This window comes from Strix uralensis, chromosome 14 (assembly GCF_047716275.1).
Source record: "Strix uralensis isolate ZFMK-TIS-50842 chromosome 14, bStrUra1, whole genome shotgun sequence".
Taxonomy (NCBI): domain Eukaryota; kingdom Metazoa; phylum Chordata; class Aves; order Strigiformes; family Strigidae; genus Strix; species Strix uralensis.
The window spans coordinates 20,829,300-20,848,862 of NC_133985.1; the positions used below are offsets into that span (position 1 = coordinate 20,829,300).

The following is a 19,563-nucleotide window of genomic DNA, read 5'->3' on the forward strand; positions in this document are numbered from 1 at the left end:
TTCTCTTCTTTCCCCCATCCCCCAGAAGGCCCATCTCAGATTGATGATTTTAGCACCATCTTCACCATGGAACGTGACTTCCCCAATTAATCACTTTTTGGTAATAAATTGAACAAAGTATGTCTATTAAATATCTCATTTTCCTTCAGCAGCTTGGCCACTTGGTCAATTTTACAGGAAATGCTAAAAAGGTAAAAGAGCCACTGGCCAGCCATTCCTTGATGACTAACTGCCCGCCCCGATGACGTGGCCACCTGTCTCCCACTCACGGGGGGGGATCCTGGCACCCAGCCCCACCGCCCAGCTCGAGTATTTGCAGCATCTTACAGCAACGTATTGCTGTAGTAGTTTGGATTTCACAGCTTTTCACTCTTGTGAACAGCAAATATAAGTGTGTTTCCTCGCCTGCTGCAAGAGGCTGCTCCTCTGAATCTCCTGGCTCGCAGTGGGGCTTCACCTGTGTGTTTTGCTCCAAGTCTGCAAAACAAGATTTAAATCTCCACGAGAAAGGTGGTTTCCTTGAATTCCAGAAACTTTGAGGCACAGGGGACTTTGTGAGCACCCTCTTGCTTGGGGTCTCCCCTCCAGCACCGACAAAAGTCTCCAGCCAAGCTTCAAAAGTCTCCAGCCAAGCTCCCCGAGGGCTCGCTGAGGTCTGGCAACGGAAATGTAAATGGAAACACAATTTGGAAATTTGCTATTCGCGGGCAGACAGTGGCTGCATCAGCAGGGCCGGAGCAGCTCCGCATCCCCACGCACAGAGCTGCATCCCCTGGGATGCTCCGACGGGCCCTCTGGTCCCCGGGTGACTTTGCTCTGTGTGCCCTTGCTCACTACGCCGACACGGAGGTACACAGAAAACACTGCTTTATTGACTGCATTTGCCAACACATTGAGGAATGCAAAGGGTTTTTTTCATAAGCAATGGGCCATGGTCCCAATGTGTATTAAAGCATACACTGTATCTAAACAGGATGAAAATAATGGCAGACAGAGCTATTCCAAGGCAACACAAATAGCATGCATAATACAGTCTCACACAGAACGAGTTTGATAACATTATATTGCTTTAAGGATTAACTAACATGGAAAATGTACAAAAAGGAGAAATAGGTTTTTGCATTAATGAAAAATACATTTTTTCTCTACAAAGGAATTTCTAATACAAGAAAATAAATATTGCAACATAAGCCAAAAATAATTTAAAATTGCTCTTTTCAATATATTTTCAATATTTCTCTTTTATATTAACAAATGGCACATCACGTTCTTTGAAACAAAGAAAACAGAAGGGTTTCTCCTCCTGTGACATTCATATCGTTTCCTGTAACTGATGTGAAGTGGGTCTGTTTTGGATGTGGAATGGCGCAAACTGCGGGGGGATTTCCTTAAAGAACAACCAAACCTCACGCCCTGTCCTGCAGCAGCAGCTGCTCCCGCATCCCACCCTCACCTCCCGGCTCTGTTCTGCACCCTGCCTTGGGGCAAGCTCCGTGGGACAGCAGGCATCCAAACCCCATAAAATAGGTGCAAGGAAAAAAAAAAAAATTAAATTAAAATTAAAATTGGGTGTGGGGGAAAATGGGCGTGTGGAATTGGAGCTGTCCTCGGGAAACTCCTGCAGCCATTGGGGCTGGGGTTGGTGTTGGGGCTGTGCTCCACGGTCAGGGCATGATGCTGTTTGCATCCTCATCTCACCTACAAGGGCTGCTGCTTCTCCAAGGAAACGGGTGCTCTTACAGTGCAAATGTCGATTCCTGCAGTTTATACATCTTAAAAGACAACATTTCTCTACTAAAATAAACCCTTTTTTTTTTTCTTTCTATTCATTTCAAAATACATTTACAGTAACATCAAAAATATTTTCCTTGTGCATTTTCTCTCCTGAACGCCAGGCTCCCCTGCTCTGAGGCGGTGGTGAGGATGCACCGGGCAGGGGATGCACCAGGGGGGCTGCAGCCGGCCTGCTGCAGTCCAGCCCTCGCTCAGTCCCTCATGAGAGCCCCTCTTCTCCTCTCTCTTCCCCCCACCCCCTTCTCCTCCCCGGTTTTGACATGCCCCACCAGCCCCCTTTAGCCTTCCCCACCTAACCGCTGTCTCTCGATGTTTTGGGAGTGTTTCAAACTGTTTTATTGCCTGGTGCTGGCGGTGCTGGGTTGGTTGTTCTTTAAAGTCTCCCCCTCTTTGCTTTCCTGTACTGAGAAGACAAGTAGTGCAGAAGCTGATGAATGGAGCTGTGTACAGTGAAATTTGTGGATTGCTTTTTTTTTTTTAACCATAATTGAGTGAAGCACACGGAAGCAAGATTCATTAAAAGGCAGCATATTGATTATTGTTATGACTCTTATACTAGGATACTGTAGCTAAAGCTAGCAAGCCTGATAAACTAAGTCCTATTTACTGTATTTAACATTATCTGAACATACTGAGCCTTAATTAATGAGCAGATTTTCATTTCCAACCTCAATGGATTATGCTAATTTATAACAAAGGTAGTTCCCGTTTTGTTGATTTTCTGTTGTGTGGTTTGGTTTTTTTTTTCCTGCTAACTTGTGTAACATTTTTCCCATCTGAGGAAGATTCCTCCCCAGGCATGGTCAGTCTCAGCCGGGTTAGTGTTGGGCTTAGCCAGGGCTGGGTGCAGGCGCTCAGCATCCGACCCAAAGGCCCCGCCGCTCGCCATGCCTGGGATGAGCTAGGCTGTCATCGCTTATCTTTGCTGCAATTTTATCAATAATAAGGACTTTGGAAGGCTGATAAAGATGATCTACTCTAAAACATCAATTGAAGGAGTCTCAGAGTTTCAAAAGAAAGCTCACAGTGAAATGAGCAAAAAGCATCGGAAATCAAAATGGCAGGATGCGGTCTCGGAGCAGCAGCATCCCTCGGAGCAAGCTTGGAACCTAACGCCGCAGCAGTGTGTTATGAGTGTGTCTTTAATCCTTTGTTGCTAAATAACTTCCAATTTTTTTTGTAATGACAAGTTTCCGGTTTCTGGCTGTGCTGCTTGACTGTCAAAATATTCTTTGGCATCCACAAAATTATTTGACTGATTGGTTTGACAATTGCAAGGTTTTTTTGTTTAGTGATGGGTTTAACCGGTTGCAGAAGTGTCCCAGGTTTGGTTTTTTTTTTAGTTTTTTTTTTTAAACATTTTTTATTTTTAAAAAACAACAACAACAAAAGTTTCAGTGAATTCCTTTTTTTTTTGTTCCCTGAGCTCACACTGGGGTCACTCCAATAAAACACGTAGCACGACTTAACTGTGACCTTTGAAGCCAAAACCGAAGTAATGGTGCAATTAAGTGCAAACATGGAAATTCGCCTGACTTGTAGGTAACATGGGCTTTTAAACAACATTTAAGGCTTATTGGGGACATTTTATGCATTAAATTATTGTAATATTTATAATGTCAGCTTCTGTGAATCACCCTCCCACGAGTCAACAGCTTGTAACCAGGACTTAAGGAATAAAAAAAAAAAAAAAAGGATGGGGAGGAATAAATTCACCATTTCCATTGTAGCGTTTAGTAGGAAAACAAAATGGTGAAGGGAAGCGTTTCCATCTCCCCCCGGTGACGGTACGTTTGGCCTCGGGGCCAAGCATTTCGTTGTGCAAAGGGGATTTCAAACGTGCCACCCCGGCACGGTGGGACCATGGCAGCCATCGGAGAGAAGCATGGGCAGAAAAACTTCACTCAACCTCCTGGGTTAAACCAACTCCGACTCCCCACGGTGTTTTTAAAGGATGCTTTTCTCCTCCATCCTACCCCACATTTCCATTTTCCAGCTTGCTAACAGCTGATCAATTCACCTGAGAAAATCACTTCAGTTTTTTTCTAACGACCTCAATGGGGTTGACCCACAGGGCAGGGATGGGGAGAAATTTTGCATCCTGGCCTCTGGATGGATCCCAACCAGATGGAAAGGTGAGGGGAAAAATAATGACCGAGTTTGGTTTTTTTTCTAAAAATAGAAATGTAACATTGCTCTCTTCCACCCCAAGCGCTTTCCTCCGACAAGCTTTTTGTGCTTTAGTCATTATTTATTTTAGTATCGCTTATTTTGCTTCCTCGTATACGCGCACACCGGCGGGTATTTCCCCTCCCACAGCTGGCCGCTACTGTACCCTCCGCTCGCTCCCTGCTCCAGGGGCAACCGTCCCAGGCAGAAATCCACCCCTCTTCAAATAATGCCCATTATTTAAACTGTCATCCCTGCAGGAAGCACAAGTACCGGCACACTCCGCCCTTTCGGCACCCTCGGCATCGGTCCCGCCGGGCGCCGGCTCGCGTTCCCGGGAAGTGGGGGCTGGCAGGGAGCCGGGGAGGGACCACTACTGTCACGGTCATCGATGTTGGTGAAGCTGAAGCTGTATCTCAGGCGTATAGAGAAGAGAAAGACAACAGTGCCGAATTTCCAACTATATACACATATTAAAAACTCCCCTTGCTATGATACCAGGCAGAAACTGGACATGGCAGTTGTAACTGGGTTGAGGCCTCGTCGAGCCAGCGTGGTTGGGAGGAGTTAGGATGCCAGGATGCTCATCCTGACGATGTCCTCGCTGGCTGCATCCAGCTGGCCCCGCTGCGCCCTGCCACCGCGGGACTCCCCGTCCGAGTCGCTCATCTCTGCGTCGGAGAAGTAGCCGTCCGTCTCGGCGTCGAAACGACGCAAGGGAGCTCCGCCGGCGCCGTCGGGCTTGGGGGGCTGCGACCTCCGAGTCCCTCGGCTCTCCTTTGGTAATTTGAACCGCACGACGGTTTTGGGGCTACCTATGGAGTCAGGCACTTTGGCCGCGGGGCTGGGCTCCGGCTGAGCGCAGCGCGGCGTCTCCTCCTCCTCCTCCTCCTCCTTACTGATGCAGCCCCTCGCCCCGGCCGAGGGGTGAGGCTCGCCGGTTTTCGGGAGAGAGCCCTTCTTGGCCGCCTTTTTCGCCTCGCCCGTCCCTTTGCGGTCGGTGGGAAGCTTCGCTGCTCCTTTCTCCGACTTGCTGGGTCTGGAATCCGAAGCCAAGGGCTTAGTGGCGTCATCCGACAAGTCGCTGGCGTTGTTAGTCCAGGGCTCCGAGCTCTCTGGGTGGCTCCCACCCACGGCGGGGGGGCTGCTCCTGGGCAGCTTTTTCTTAGTGTTCGTTCTCGTTTTGCTTTTCACTTTCTTTGTGGCCTCGCTCTGTTTGAACGGGGACCTGAGGGAATGGTCCATCATGAAGCTCAGCAAGGTCTCCTCGTCCTGGAGGAGCTCCTCGGAGAGGCCGGGGGTGCTGTCCTCGTGGTGGGCGTTGTTGAGGGACCACTCGCTCATCGCCATGTTCTCGGCGGTGATCTGGACGGACTGTGCCAACCAGCTGTTGAAGAAGGTCCCATCGATGGGGAAGGAGGTCGACAAGCCTGGAAAAAACAAAAGTGGAAGGTTGCCTCAGAAGCCAGGAACAGCCATGCTGCCCTTTGACACCACCACCAACTTCAGACAAACTCCCCGGCACCAGAAAAATGCTCAAAAAGTCAATCATAACACACCACATCAGGACACAGAAGAGGGTCTACTCCAGCACTAATGCTGAATTTGGGGTTCACTGAGGTCACAGCACAACAACCCGAGTGGTTCCCCACATCCAACGCTCCACAAACCTCACATCTAAACTGAGCATCTTTCTGCAGAGAAGATGCCAAGTCCCAACCCACCTCAGCACGAGTGGAAAATACATTCCCATGCAAAGGCAGCAGACAAACAACCCAGGTGTAAGCCTAAAAATTTGGTGACAGCTACCAGAGCAGGACTTGTGTCCCGGTGAGGGGTGACAAGCTCCCCAGGGAGAAGCTGCCGCCGGGCCACCACGTGCTGCCAGAAGCCCAGAGATCACCCGAGCCAGGCGGTCAGTGGGGTGATGGGACTGGTGCTACATCTGTGTGCAAAGCAGGGAGGGCAGGAGGCAGGTCTGAGAACATCTCTGAATACTCGAGAGGCGTGAAAACTGAAGAGGAGGAGCAGAGATGATAGGCTGGAATGGAAAAAGCTGAAAAACTTGCTAATATTTCTCTCTGAGAGGCTGGGCTGGGTCTAATGAGCAACAGGAAAGGCGTGCACCTGCACAAGCACCTGCAGTTTTGATCCCAGAAACAGCGACCTATGGGTTCAACATCAGAGCTGGTTTTAGGAATGGAGGAAAAATTAGGTTTGATTTTTGGTTTCAGGTAAGGGCTTTCCTTTCAAAGCAGCCAGTCTAGCAACAAAAGAGGGAAAGAACAGTGGCACGGGCAGGGTGACTCACGCCCACAGCATCGGCCGGTCTCGATGACATCTTGGCATCACCCTCCCCTGTGAGCAGCGAGACGTGACCCCACACCTCCACACTGAGCGACCACCACAGTGGGGACAAACAAAACACCCTGCGCAAGGCCAGGGCTGCACTGGGGAGGTCGGTCAGGTCGGATCCCCCCTTGGAGGTGACACTGTCACGGTGGCTGTCTTGCACCTCCTGGTAGGTCCTTTTGGAGAAGACAGCCCTCCCACCCTGGTACCCCCGATGCAGGGAGGGAGAAGCAGAAGCAGGGATGAACTTAGGGCATCACGTGGTACCCAGGCACCCAACAGCCCAAGGTCTTGCTGGCAAGGGCGCTGCCAAGCTCGCCTTCCCCCAGCCCTTCTGTGATGACTGCAGCCCCAAGGGATGCTTCAAGCCCTTAAAATCCAGCAGGTTACAAGACCCTGGTGAAGCTTTAGGTCAGCTGCCTGGTTTCCCTGGCTCGCAGCAGTGGAGATGCCCCAGCCCTCCATCATTTGATGGAATTTGCTCCAGAAAATCCAAAGTTTCTTTAGCAGAGAACAGTGCAGACAGGATGAGTTGCAAAAGCTCCATTTCCAAAGGGGCTCCTGCCTAAAACCCAGCAGCTTTAAGATGAACAGAAAGCAGCAGAGCTCGGGGCGAGTCATGGGCAAAGCAGAGCAAGGCAGGGTGGCCCAGACCCCCAGATCTCCCAGAGAAATTCTCTGTACTCCCAGGAAGGTTTTCTAACAACTCCAGACTGTCCAAAAGCCCCACGGGACCACTGCACCCCCTGTGCATCCACAGGGCAGCTGAGAACAAGTGAACTCATCACCTCCTGCCTCACGTGTTGGCAGAAGTGACAGCGTCTGAAGAAGTTGAACAAAAACCCAAATCCGTCTAAAAACCATATGCAGTTATCCAGCACCTTGTCAAAAAAGACCTTTTTGTACTGTTTTTTTTCACTTCCCCCCCCAGTCCCGTCTGCTGCTGAGTTGTAGCTGATGGGGAAGAGCTGGGGATGGGTGAAGCATCCGCAGAGCCAGCCTGCATCTCCTTGCCCCCTGAGCAAATTCAAGAGCCCGGGCACGCTTTGTGCCTGCCTCCTGGAAGCTCCCAGACCGCCGGCACAACCAGCTCAACCACACAGTCCTGGACAGTATCTGCCATGACAATGCATAGCCCATGTGCTGAATTCACAGCACAGAAGATACGAGGGCTTAAGTCCTACTGCAGGGTGGGTAAGTCTGATTTTATCACCAGAAAGCAAAACTGTGCTTCAGCAGCACATCGCAGGTTTTGTAACACATTCTCCCAATCTGGGTGCAAGCAGTGGGGGGAATTTTACACCCCGTGCTCCACCAGGGACCACGTCTCTGATGTGATCTCTCCCGTAGGACCTCAGTAAGTCGGGCTGATGCCCACAAAGGAGAGATGGAAGAGGCTCCCACAGCCTGGGGTGTAACTCCACCGTGTACGTGCAGGAGGGATCAGGGCCTGGGACTCTTAACCCTGCTCCCTGAAACTGGGAGCCTCCAGCGCCACGGGTCAACTCTGCGCCCATAAAATCAGACTTACCCAGTTGTCCCAATACAGTTTCGTTGACTGATTTCCTTTTCTCTTTCTTCTCGGGACTATTTTTTCTACCATCTCTTCCTTTCCTTCTTGGGTCACTTTTCTTACCCTTTGTCTTCTTCCCAGTTTGTTCTGGCATTTTTTAGAAAAAAAGGAAAACTCCATGTGAGACGAGGCATCAGGGATGCTGCGGTGAGCAAGTTCCCCTGGGGCACACCCCTGTAGCGGAGACCTGGATCAGACCTGCAAACTACTCCAAGCCAAAGGGAGAACAGCAGCCACCTTTTGGTCAAGTGCAGGCTAAAGTCTCTACATCTTAAGAAAACCTGAATCCCGTAGGTTATATAAAAAAGAGGTTTGGGCCTTGGCCGTGAACTTAACGGGGCTGCAGGAGCAGTCCTGCTGAAGGCAGGTGCCTCACTGGAGACCCTACAGCCACCAACATGCCCCCCTGGACTGTGGCTTTGGGGTGAGGACCTGTGGGAGCAGAAGGGAGTAACCCTGAACCCTCAGACACCTTCCGGGAGGCATGGGGACCTCCAAACCCAGCAGTGTGTCACCCATCACGGACACGAGCATCTCCCAGAGGGATTCAGCTGCAAAGCCATCTGACAGCAAGGGTACTGGCAGCGGTTTAAAGCAGACTCTGATTTGATTTGACCTTTCAGTGATAGTAACTGCTCACACTCATACTGTGAGGGAGTGAAAAAAACCCAGAGCTGTAAAACTTAAGCACTGTATTGAGCGTAAATAAATGGGGTAGGAAAGATGACCAGCATTGCCTATGGAAAGCCAGGGATATAACTCTTAGCTATGCAGACATTCAGCTTAAAATCAGTATTTCCTAAATGGCTTTGAACTCCTACTGGATTTATTCCTCTTGGGTAAACAGGATAAATACCCTATAAAAATACAACTTGTATTGCCAAGCAAAATACTTCAACAGTTTTTACTTACTCTGTCAGGTCATTCTCCCACAGAAGTCCATGCTAAAATTTCTATTAGTTTTCAGAAGGGGAAGGATATTGCCCTTCAACTGAGATGTGGGTGGCTGATGGAAGTGGAGGCAAGAGATGCAGTTTTTCAGAGTTTGGCCCATAGGTTGAACCTGCACAAGCTGTGCAGCTACCAGAGCAGTGATTTTAAGAAACAAATTGGTTTATTGTGTCAGCCAGCAGCAGACCTGCAAACAGCCTCAGCAGAGAGACTATGGACTGGATGGGTCAGAGGGAAAAACCTCTGCTCTCTCCTTGCTGCAGCAGTGGAAATGTACTGGGAGAGCAGGGGAGGGAATTCGCATTGCACCTGCCTGACTCTGGATTAACAGAGGATTTACAGTCCTGGGGTTGCCAAGCCAGGAACCCCTCCTGACCAAAGGACTCACTGAAAGAAAGAAAAGCAAAAGCAAAATTGGTATTTGCTACATTCCTGCCAAGTAACTGGAGAAAGGCAGACACATTTTTCACTTCACTTACAAAATAAAAATCTAACTTTGTTTAGACAGCACAATGGGGCTAAAGAGAAACCCGAGCAGTACTTTTTGAAGAGGAACCTGTCAAAACAGTAGCCATGTTTCAAAGCCAGACAGTGTGTGCTTTCCACTCCATGCAAGAAAAATACAGGGGAGAGAGGTGGGTTCATTTTACACGGGCAGTTCTCATTAATTTTATTAAAAATCTCCTGCTTAAATAATCATTTGTCAGCAGGGAAAAATAAACCCCGTTTTGAGTTTTATGTGGGAGCCAGTCCAAAAAAACCTTTGTGCCAAAACCATCTTTGGAATGACCCCAACAGATTTTGATCGATGACTACTGTAACAGCAGTTAAAAACTGGCCTCATCCACAGGCAAAACAATGGAGACTTCTTCTTTCCTCCAAGAAACCCCAGGTGTGCAGAGCAGCTCGGACAGGAGCTGTGCGGAGGGGATGCTACAGGAACCATCCCCCCGTTTTCAAACCAGTCAGCACTTTGTAATGATGGAAAATGCAGCAGTGAGTCATCCATAGCTTTGGTCCCACTGGGTGTCAAGTCTCTTTAGCTCCGAGTATCATCAACTGGCATGGAGGAGGCTTAGCAAACACGTGGGTGCTGGGAGCACCTGGCAGGATCGGGGTCGACATGGTGCGTGTTCGGGATGGGACCGGGATGGGACAGTTAGGAGCTGAAGCAGAAATTAAGCACCAAACTGCCTTCTGCGGCTCCGCTGTGCGATGCCAGGCATGGGCATGGCTACGTAGGAAGGGCGGCTGGAGGCTGAGCCCTCCTCTGATCTCCTTTACACCCTCCATGCCATGCTGCTGCTGGCCTCAGCGCCTGCTCCTGCTGTCGGGCAGGACCTGGCGATCAGCGTGAGGACGTGTGGCACCGGGGAGGAGGTACAGCCCAGTGCTGTGCCCCTGCCTGCACTGGGACTGTCACAGCTAACCGGGCCACCCTCTCTTCCCACATTTGGGATTGCAACTTAGGGCCTGGTGCTACGTCCTGGCAAGGGAACTCCTCCCAAGCTCGGGAGACCCTATGCACCGATGCCAAAAATCACTCAGGTCCCTAATGTTCCCCTGGCATGGGAAGGACCCAGATGCCCAAACCACCTGGAGATCCCAGGACCAAATTCCCAGGGCCGGGCACTTTCCCTGACAGCAGTGACTTGTAAGGGCTGGGTGCCAGAGGCAGCATCAGTCTCAACCAAAAAGCCCATCCTGGGAGAGATGAGCAGCTCAGCTCTGTCGGTTCAGAGCAGAAAACGAATTGGCAAACGCCAACCATTTGGGGCAGGAAAGAAGAACATCTGCATCCAAACGTATGAAGCAATCCCGCAGCCCACACGCCAGTCATCCTCTCACCGCGGGTTTGTCTCTGATCACTCACCTTTAGGCAGAACAAACATCACAGCGATGGCAGTCGTGCTTTTCCCCCCCGAATACACATGTAACATTTTCAGGAAGGGCAATTGCACAGCGCTGGCAATCGGCAGCGCAGACAGCCCCGAAACGCGAGCAGCAGAGCCCCGACACAGCCCCCCCATCACTGGTCGGCACCCACACCCTGCCGGGGAGGGTCCTGGCCCACCCACCCCAGCCCCAGCCCTCCCTGGGAGGAGCTGCCAACTCCCACCCCATCGCTGCATGAGAGAGAGGGTCAGGCATGCACTGGAGGTCGGACTCCCCAAGACATTTTGGGGAACACAGGTCCCCAAGGGCATTTCCAGCTATCTAACACCCTGTTTATGAGGGAGGTGAGCTCAGAAAGCCTTCCTGGCAAACTGCCCCGTGCCCGTCTCCTTCTGAGAGCTGCAAATGCTCAGCTGGGTTGGTCCAGCTGAACTGAAGAGCATCATGAGGTCCCCTGTGATCCCCCCCAAAACCTGCAGAACCCAGCAGCAACACCGCATGGCATCTGCCTTCAGGATCTGAGTTTGTTGCTCTCATCTTTTACCCAACCGTTATTCCCAAGCTGGATCTCCCACCTCGCCACCCAGCCAACAGCATCGCTGCTGGGACCACCACCCAGCACCAGTTTCCTGGGTGCCAGGGAATGGCTCTTGGGATGTGAAACGCAGGGTCTCTGTTTGGTGGGAACAGCTGGGAACACCATTCTGTGGGTGCCCAGGCTGGTGTCCAGTATCACTGGTTCAGCGAGGACGTACGGAACAACAGTGAGTGTCACTGATCTCTGTCATGGGGACCGAGATTTACAGGACCCACCTCACCCCAGAGCACACCTTGGGGTCTTGGCCATCCCTGCCCTGCATTGCCACCTGGCTCTGGCCATCGAGAGGAATTTGCACAGGCTCCGAGTCACAAACATCTCAACATATGCATTTCTCAGCCTCCAAAACTTCAGTCAAAGGAAACTTTTGTCAAGGAAAGCTCAGCCCAGACGGTTCCTGAAGAAACCCCAACCATGTGATGGCTTCAAACGCAACTCCAAAGCCACAAACACAACAACTGTCGGAAGAGCCTGCCAAAACACCAGATGCTGCTGCTGGAAAAACTGTTCTGCAGCCATGGGGTTTGGTCTGCCCTGCAACTGAACGGAAAGGAGGAGGGAGCAGGAGCTGTGGGCTCCGGCACCGCTTGTGCAAAAGGAAAAAAAAAAATTAGGACAGAAGGAAACCAACTTTATTTCAGTTCCTTAATAGAAGTTGCCAGAGGCTTTGCATGCAGTAGCGTGATGTTCTCCACTAACAGGTATGTGGAGCAGAGAACTGCAGTTGACCAGAGCTAAAGGAACTGGTCTCTAGGAGCAACAGACATCCCATCAGCAGCTTAACCTTTGATTCTTGACAGAGCCAAAGGCATCTGCAAAGAGTCCAAAGCAAGGGCTGCTGACTCGTGCCAGGGAGCCAGCTGCCGTGGATCAGCCCCAGTATCAGCAGCCCCATGCCCAGGATTTGCCATCTCTTCCCAGACAGCTCCATCTCCGTGAAAGTCACCCAAACACTGCCTTAGCTTTACCACCTAACCAAACGTTTGGTCTTTCTGACCAATTCCTGTGAAGAGGAGAATTGAGAGGGATCTGTGGAAACAAGGAGCTCCAACACTCCGGTCACCCAGGGTATGGCTTTATTGTGTGTTTCTGAACAAAACTGGAGACGGGCAAAGAGTCAACATATGAATTGTGCTTAAATAATACCACAGGGGGCAGCTCTGGTGTCATTGAGGTGGGGGGCTGAGGCTTGGGCACCAGTCTTTGGCTTCAGAGGATGGCAGGGACAGCGTCTGCAAGAACAAACTCTGGTAAGCGGTACTGACCTGGGTAAAGATCTTTCTCAATAAGCTTCATCTGGAGATGGAAGATCTGCTCCTGGAGTTTACAAATGGTGTGTTTCATTTTCTCCCGTCTCGTCACCATGTAACAGAGATTTCTAACCTACAGAAACACAAGAAACAGTGTCTGGTTTAGGCAGGGTCCAAGTGGGTCCCCTCAAGCTGTGTTGCTGCTTCTGCTGCCCAGGGAAATCCCCGCTCCCCGGGATTCGGTCCTGGTTCATCTCACCGTCATCTGCACTGCACCAAAACTCCTACCAGGGCTCTTTGGATGAGCCAGGACTAGAGGTGAGGGCTCTTGAGCCAAACTGTGTAATATATATGGGAAAAAACATGCAGTGAATGATTCAAAGCCTAAATGTCTCTGATCTGACTCCAACAGCCAGGACCCCACGGCAGGGACAAGGAGGGCTGGCCGGCTTCTCCAGGCGTGCACTGGGCACACAAAAGCCGTACGGAAGCACGATATCTCCAGAGATACATCTTTGCTTACCCCAACAGCATGTCTCTCTTGTAGCACCAGGTCTCCCTGCAAAGTCCTGCAGATACCTGTTGACGTGCCTGGGGCACCCACCCCAAACCAGAGCAGCCACCTTGGAGACCCCAACCAGGGCTCCACCAGCCTCTGCCCCGGCACGAGGGACAACCTGGCCACCACTGCTCCCAGTGCTCTGGGCAACAGCGAGCTGGGACTGTCCTGCCCAGGGGGCTGGGGCAGCCCCGGGTCCAAATCCTCCCCACACAGGCGGATGCTGCATGTAGGGGAGTCTTTCTCCCCTCTCTTCTTCTGAACACAAAGAATAAACAAGTTAAATCTTTAACTTCTCCCATCAAAGGCCTGAATTCACAGGCAGGGTTTGCCCTTCAGCATCAGTGCTTTCAACGGCACAAATTCAGCCCAAATAACACAGCACGCAGGGAGTCAAATGGGGCCAAGCACGCTGCTAATCTGCTCCAATTATTCAGGATTAACTTCCAGTACTTGTTGCAGCACATGCTTTAACTCTGCTGTTGATACACATCAGCGCACAAAGTGACCAAGACCCACAAAATGTGAGTAGAGCCACGAGAAACAGGTAAATTATTCTGTGATCTTACACAGGTACGGCAATGGTGCGGGGACACAGGCTGTTTTAATCTCCTGTTAATTTTCACAGACCTATATGAAGAAGTTAATGTCTCTAAAAGATCTGGAAAGTCTTGGAAGGGAAGATGCTGTAGAAGGAGCATTATAATATAGTTTTGCAAAGGCCCAGCAGACACTCAGAGCCCCAAGCATCCGAGCATCGCGCTGAGCCCTTGGCCCAGCAGCTGCAATCCCCATGTGCCCTGTTCACACCTGACATAAAAACCTGCCCCAAAAAATGCCAAATGCTAAGAAGTACCTTGGTGCCCCAGGTCACTACACCAGTTCTCATTCATAAATTGCTCCTTTTGCAGGGAGGGAGAGACCCTCTTCCCACAGCCAGTGCAGGGAAGGGGCACAGCTGGGATGGAGCTGCGAGTACGAGGTTACCAATCTGCTGTACGTCAGAGCCATACAAAGCTGCCTGTTGCCCTACATCAAATGCCAGGACAGAGCACAGAAAATACAGTAAAATATCCAGGTGATGCTGGTCCAGGTCAGCAGCCAGCGCAGCTCCCCTACCCCAAATCTGGCCCCTCTATATGGTTACTCACACTTGCTCCACATCTACCTACAAATCGCTGATGCGTTTTGTCCCAGTTCAAGAAATTTAATGAACCAAGCAGGAAGCCCTCAACGCAAACAGTAAAGCACAAGACGTAAATGCTCTCGTGAGCTAGCGCAGCAGTGGTTAAACCCTGCTCGTCACACAGGGTTGCTGATAAAACACCCCCAGCAGCCCGAGACGACAGAGCTGCCGTGTGATACCCGCTGGCATTTGCCTTGTGATGAATTTCAGTGCCACGCTTTTTGCCAGCCCCACGTACGGGTGGCTGGAGGGCCAGGCTCTGTCACCATGGCTGCAGAAAGCATCACAGCTTTTGGAGGAAACAGAGAGTTTCGGCTGTGAAGCAGAAAATGCTAATGGCAGCTAACAGGATCTGACAGCATCTACTCAGCTTCCTGATGCTCTGAAAGAGCAAAACTGACTGTAATAAGGTAAGGAGGAGGTGGTCTGAATGAAGGCACAGGCAGTAACGTGCGTGGGTATGTCCACACTCATGTGTGACCTTGATGTCTCTGATCTCTCCCCCTCCTCATCCTCAAACCCCTCTGCAGAGGAAGGCTGGGGTGTTTCCAGGCTTGGGGGACTGCCCCTACAGGGTCAGGAGCCTTTGTCCCTCTCCCAATGACAAAGCAAGCCAGGATGTCATCCCACGCTTACCTAATCTCTGCCACCAAAGGCTGGGAAGGCAGCAGGGCAACCGCAGCCATCCCCTAATGGCACTGATCTTACCTAAGGACAATTTGGAAACACTTAGGAATATGGGAGAAAAAGCTCCTCTTTTTTTTAATTGAATCCCCTAGCCGTAAATATAAAGCAGTGAGCTATATGCTGTCTATTTTTCTATGTTCTCTTTTTTTGTTCTGGATTGGAGAAAACATCAAACTAAAATTTCTTTATGAGGAAAACAACTGCCTCTGGCAACCTGCATCTCAAAGTGTTTGGTGGTATCTCTTCTCTATGATTTGATATTCCTGGAAGAAAACATTACTTGTGCTCTGTTACAGACTGCTGGTATTTACACACACTTACACAGCTAAACACTACCCAGTGCTGCTTCCCCGAGCCAAGCTTAGATGCTGGTATGAAAGCCTGGAAACTATAGCTTTTTGTTAAAGCTGATTTAAACAACCAGCCTTTGGAAAAAGCTTAAAAAAAAAAGGCAAAGAGGGTTAAAAAAGGCTAAAAAGAAAATGGGGGAACTGTATTAGGGTTCCCAGGCAATAGCTTTAATTTGGTGATGCTGAAGTGCAGAAAGGACAGTGGTTAAGAGATGGCAGAGGGAAATGCTCTCACCATGGCTGTCCCTGCATCATCTGACCCACTGCTTCTTCTGCCTCCCCAACTCCTGGATCCAGATACCATTATCAGCCCCCAAATCACAACTGTTTCTGCCAGATTAATTGCTGAAAACACTAAAATGGAATGTGATACCCCATGGACACCCTCTGAAAGCCACCCCTCCAGGCTGTCCTTCTCCAACCCCTATTTGATGTGATGCCTCACTATTTGCAAGTGAAACGGGGCGGCCGTGAGTGATGCTGACAGACAGACCTGGGATGCACTGGCAGTGATTGGATTTAAACCTGTATCACCCATCTGAGCATTGAACTTTGATCCAGCCAGTGTTTATTGTTCCCCCTCTCGGAAGCAAAGCAAACAAACAGCTCTTCCAGGGCCAGGCAGTGAAACCTGGCAGGGAGCTGCTAAGCAGAGGCTCAACGCCGATGGGGAATGACCCCACGGAGCCCGGAGGCAACTCTGGAAAATGAGAAATCTGGTAAAACGTGTAGTTTTGACAGAAAGAAATCAAAGAGGAGCTGCCATAGCACATCTTTGAATTAGGCAGCTCCTGGAGCAAAGCGCCGTACCCAGAGGTGTGCAGTGGTTCACTGCAGCCAGGAAAGTGAAGCCGGGAGCAAGTGGAAGCTGAGAGAGGTAGAGCAGCCTGGTTTAGATTTACAATATAGAGAAGCAGATGAGGGGAAAAAGTGAGTTGAACTTGTTGCCCTCAGATCCAGCAGCTGCAGCCTGTTGCCTATAGCCTGGTGCTGGAGACCCATTAACGGTGACACCAGTCCTGCCCAACACAGAGATGGAAATGATGCAGTAAAGGCAGGAGCTAAGGAGGGACAAACTGGCAGAGCGATGGCAATGATGTACGCAGGGTTGAAGGCTGATAGAGCCACCAAAAAGAGACTTGAAATCCAATTGCTTTTACACAGGAGAAGGCTCTCAGGCTCTGAGATCCACTCGGGGAGGTGGGTGCAGTAAGGGACCAGGGCTGGCTGGTCCAGAGCTGAACCCCCACCTGGACATGAACACGCTGCTCACCCACAACCGCCTTTTCTCCCCATGGGTTGAATTATGCTGCAGACCCACAGCAGCTTGAAAAGAGGGTCCAGGGATACACTGGGTCAGCATCGCTGCAGGGGCAGCATCACCGCCACCTTCGCCCCCTCAGGGAGCAGCGTGGCCCCTGCAGCCCCCTCCTGCTCAAGGCACCACCTACACTGGCTCAAAGCAATGCCATTTTCCTGCTTTCCTCCTTCCTTGCCTGCTCCCAGTGATGCCCTGAGCCTTTCCATGGCTCTGCACCCCGGGTGGGCTGTCAGGAGGCCACCCAAGCAGGGACCATGGACTCACCCCTCTGGCAGGAGCAGGAGAGGGGGGAGCAGGCAGGACTTGGGTTTTAAGCACAGGAGGAAAGGGAGCTTGGCCCTTGCCTGCCAGACTTGGCAGCCCTGCCTTGTCTGTCCCCAGCCCACTGCTCCCCCATGCTGTGCCCATGCCCACCCTCAGCAGTGGCACTACTGCACCTGTCCCCTCCCCTGGCCGCTCTCTGCCATCTCACTCCAGGTGCTGTGCTTCATCCCCTGTGCTTCCTCCCCTCCCTGCTTCTCGCCTCCCATCACCCCTTCTCCTCTCTCCAGCCTGCCTCTGCCCCATCCCTGCTCCTGCCTGCTCCTTCCCTCCGTGCAGCCATGACAGCCAAACCCGCAGGCAGGCAGCACGGTGCCGGGGGGGTCCTGCTGCTGCACCGATGCTTGCTCTCCCCAAAAGCCTGCTGTGGAGGCGGCTGCTCCTTCCCCTGTGTAAGGATACCCCACACCGCGGGGAGCTGCGGGCACCTGCATCCTCCGGCTGCATCCTCCAGCATGGCTCTGCCTCCTCCGGCAGCTCCCCCAGCAGCCGACCCACTTTCGGCTGCGGCAGGGCAGGGACTGCCCAGTCCCACTGGCCCTGCTGCTCACTCCTGACATTCACCCGCTTTTGATCTTCAATGTTAAGTAAATAACAAACTGTTCCTGTGCCTTGCTGCTGGAAAGCATCTGAGGGGCAGCACAGGATAATTTTGTGGTTTGAGACTATTAAGACACAGTGGAGATAAGCTGCAGCATCAGCTGCCTCCCATCCACCCAGCCCTGCTGAGGCACCCCTCCCCGCAGATATTTGCTCTTTTGAACCCCCAGCTGAGACTGCCACTAACTTATTCCATCAGTGTCAGTGTTTTGGCAGTGATACACGCACGCTGAGCACCGTTATTCTGAATAACACTCTAGATGAAGGGACACAACTGCTAGGGGAGTCAAACTGAGTCAAGGGGGAACAGGGCTTGTGCTGTCTGTAGGCACCAGCACACACTGAAGCAGCCCTGATGGAGCATATGGATACACCATTGAAGGAAAAGCTGTACTCACCCTCTCCAGGTCTTGCCTGAGGTGCATGAAGAGCTTTAAGCGTCGGTAGAGAACGTCCTGCTCTTGCTGGGCCAAGTTGTCCACCTCATCTGTTTTTGGTGTCAGCAGCGGTTTGTTGGAATTTGCTTTCCTCTTCAGCTTCCAGTACTGGTAGACAAAATCCACCAGCGATTCGCTTAAGTCAAGGTTCTCCGCCACCTCCGAAGGCTTCACAAGTTCATAGAAGTCCTCCTCCAGCTGCTGGAGCTTCTGCTTCCGCAGCGTGACCTTCTCCAAGTCCAGCTGGGCTTGGTCAGGCTCTGTCCGTGCCTCCTCGGGCAACTTGGTGGCACCGGTGCTGTGCTCAAGGCAGAAAGACTTGAACTTCACTTCGTCGTTGTCCGCTAGAATAGTCCGCATGTCGAGGTTGTGGTCGAAGGCGCAGGTGACGTGGAACGCGGTGACGCAGGCGGGCATGGAGCACTGCAGGGAGAAGGACAGGGCTTACAGCCAGGGCAAAGCACCTTCGGTGAGGGGGATGTTTACCAACACAACGGGACCACAAGTGCTTAGGACAAACCCAGTGACACCCACCTGAGTGACAACACCTACCATGAAGTGATGGATGCTCCACACAGGTACTCCTCATGGAGGAACACCTGTATTGCCCAAGTCTTTCACACCCAAGAGCCAGACACCATAAACCCAAGCAGAAGAAACCCATTGTGCACTAGATACCAGCAAGCACCTTCCCACCTTATCTGCTTTAATCCTTCTCTGTGACGGGCCCTGCTCATCTTTCACCTACCACAAACAGGGGCTTCCAATGGTTTTTCCAATGAGACATGTCAACAGCCACAGACAACAGCGCGGGTCAACGGGATGCTCAAAGACTGTCAGTGGATTTCTCCTGATGGAGAATTTTTCATCCGTATTTCACCCTTAAACTACTCCACTCTGTTACCACATCAAAAGCTAACATGCAATTTTTATTGAAAGTGCACAGAACATGTCAAGGTTTATGAGTGAACGTGGTATCTCAGAAGCAGCCAACAATCCTGGAGCACGATACCTTTCTCCTCTGGAAATTACACAGCCTCTAATTAACTCCATTAAAAAAGAAAAAAAAAAAAGCAACTCAGCATATACAGAGCAAAACATCATGAAATGAACTTTTTAGAACTAGTACAGTGGTTAGACGGTTGTCAAACTTGTATCAGATTAATTTTTCAACAATTTCCCTAATTTGCCTCATGCTTAAATTGCTTTGGACCCCACAGGCAACAAACCTTAGCCTGGTTTCCCACAGAGGAACCCCTCCAGCCAGTGCTGTGCCCGTGTCCACATCAGCACCTTCTCCCCCTCTATTCATTAACTGGTTTTTAATGGCTCAGAGTGTCAAGTAATTATTTCAACCATAACCCATAAGAAATCAGTCTACTCCAGCTGCTAATGACCAGTTAAACTGCAATAATGAGACATTTTAAGTGGGCTGTTACTGCAGGCACCATATTTCAGCGTTTATAGATGAATTGTTCTTGCAGGGGATGAAGATGCAGTTGTGGCCTGAAGGACCAGG

The 19,563-nt window shown here is 51.0% G+C and overlaps 1 protein-coding gene across 4 annotated transcripts in view; it reads right to left on the bottom strand.

Annotated features, from left to right (window-relative positions):
* Nucleotides 1-850: 850 nt before the first annotated feature.
* Nucleotides 851-19,563, bottom strand: part of JADE2 (jade family PHD finger 2) — an 83,830-nt gene continuing 65,117 nt past the window's right edge. For 3 of the 4 annotated variants that reach the window (XM_074883738.1, XM_074883740.1, XM_074883739.1), the window contains exons 9-12: nucleotides 18,006-18,467; nucleotides 12,599-12,716; nucleotides 7,847-7,975; nucleotides 851-5,393 (exon numbers count right to left, since the gene is read on the bottom strand). In XM_074883738.1, the coding sequence (XP_074739839.1) occupies nucleotides 4,531-5,393; nucleotides 7,847-7,975; nucleotides 12,599-12,716; nucleotides 18,006-18,467 (1,572 nt within the window). In that variant the 3' untranslated portion in view covers nucleotides 851-4,530. The remainder of the gene's footprint in view (nucleotides 5,394-7,846; nucleotides 7,976-12,598; nucleotides 12,717-18,005; nucleotides 18,468-19,563) is intronic. The other variant, XM_074883742.1, reaches the window with a different exon arrangement.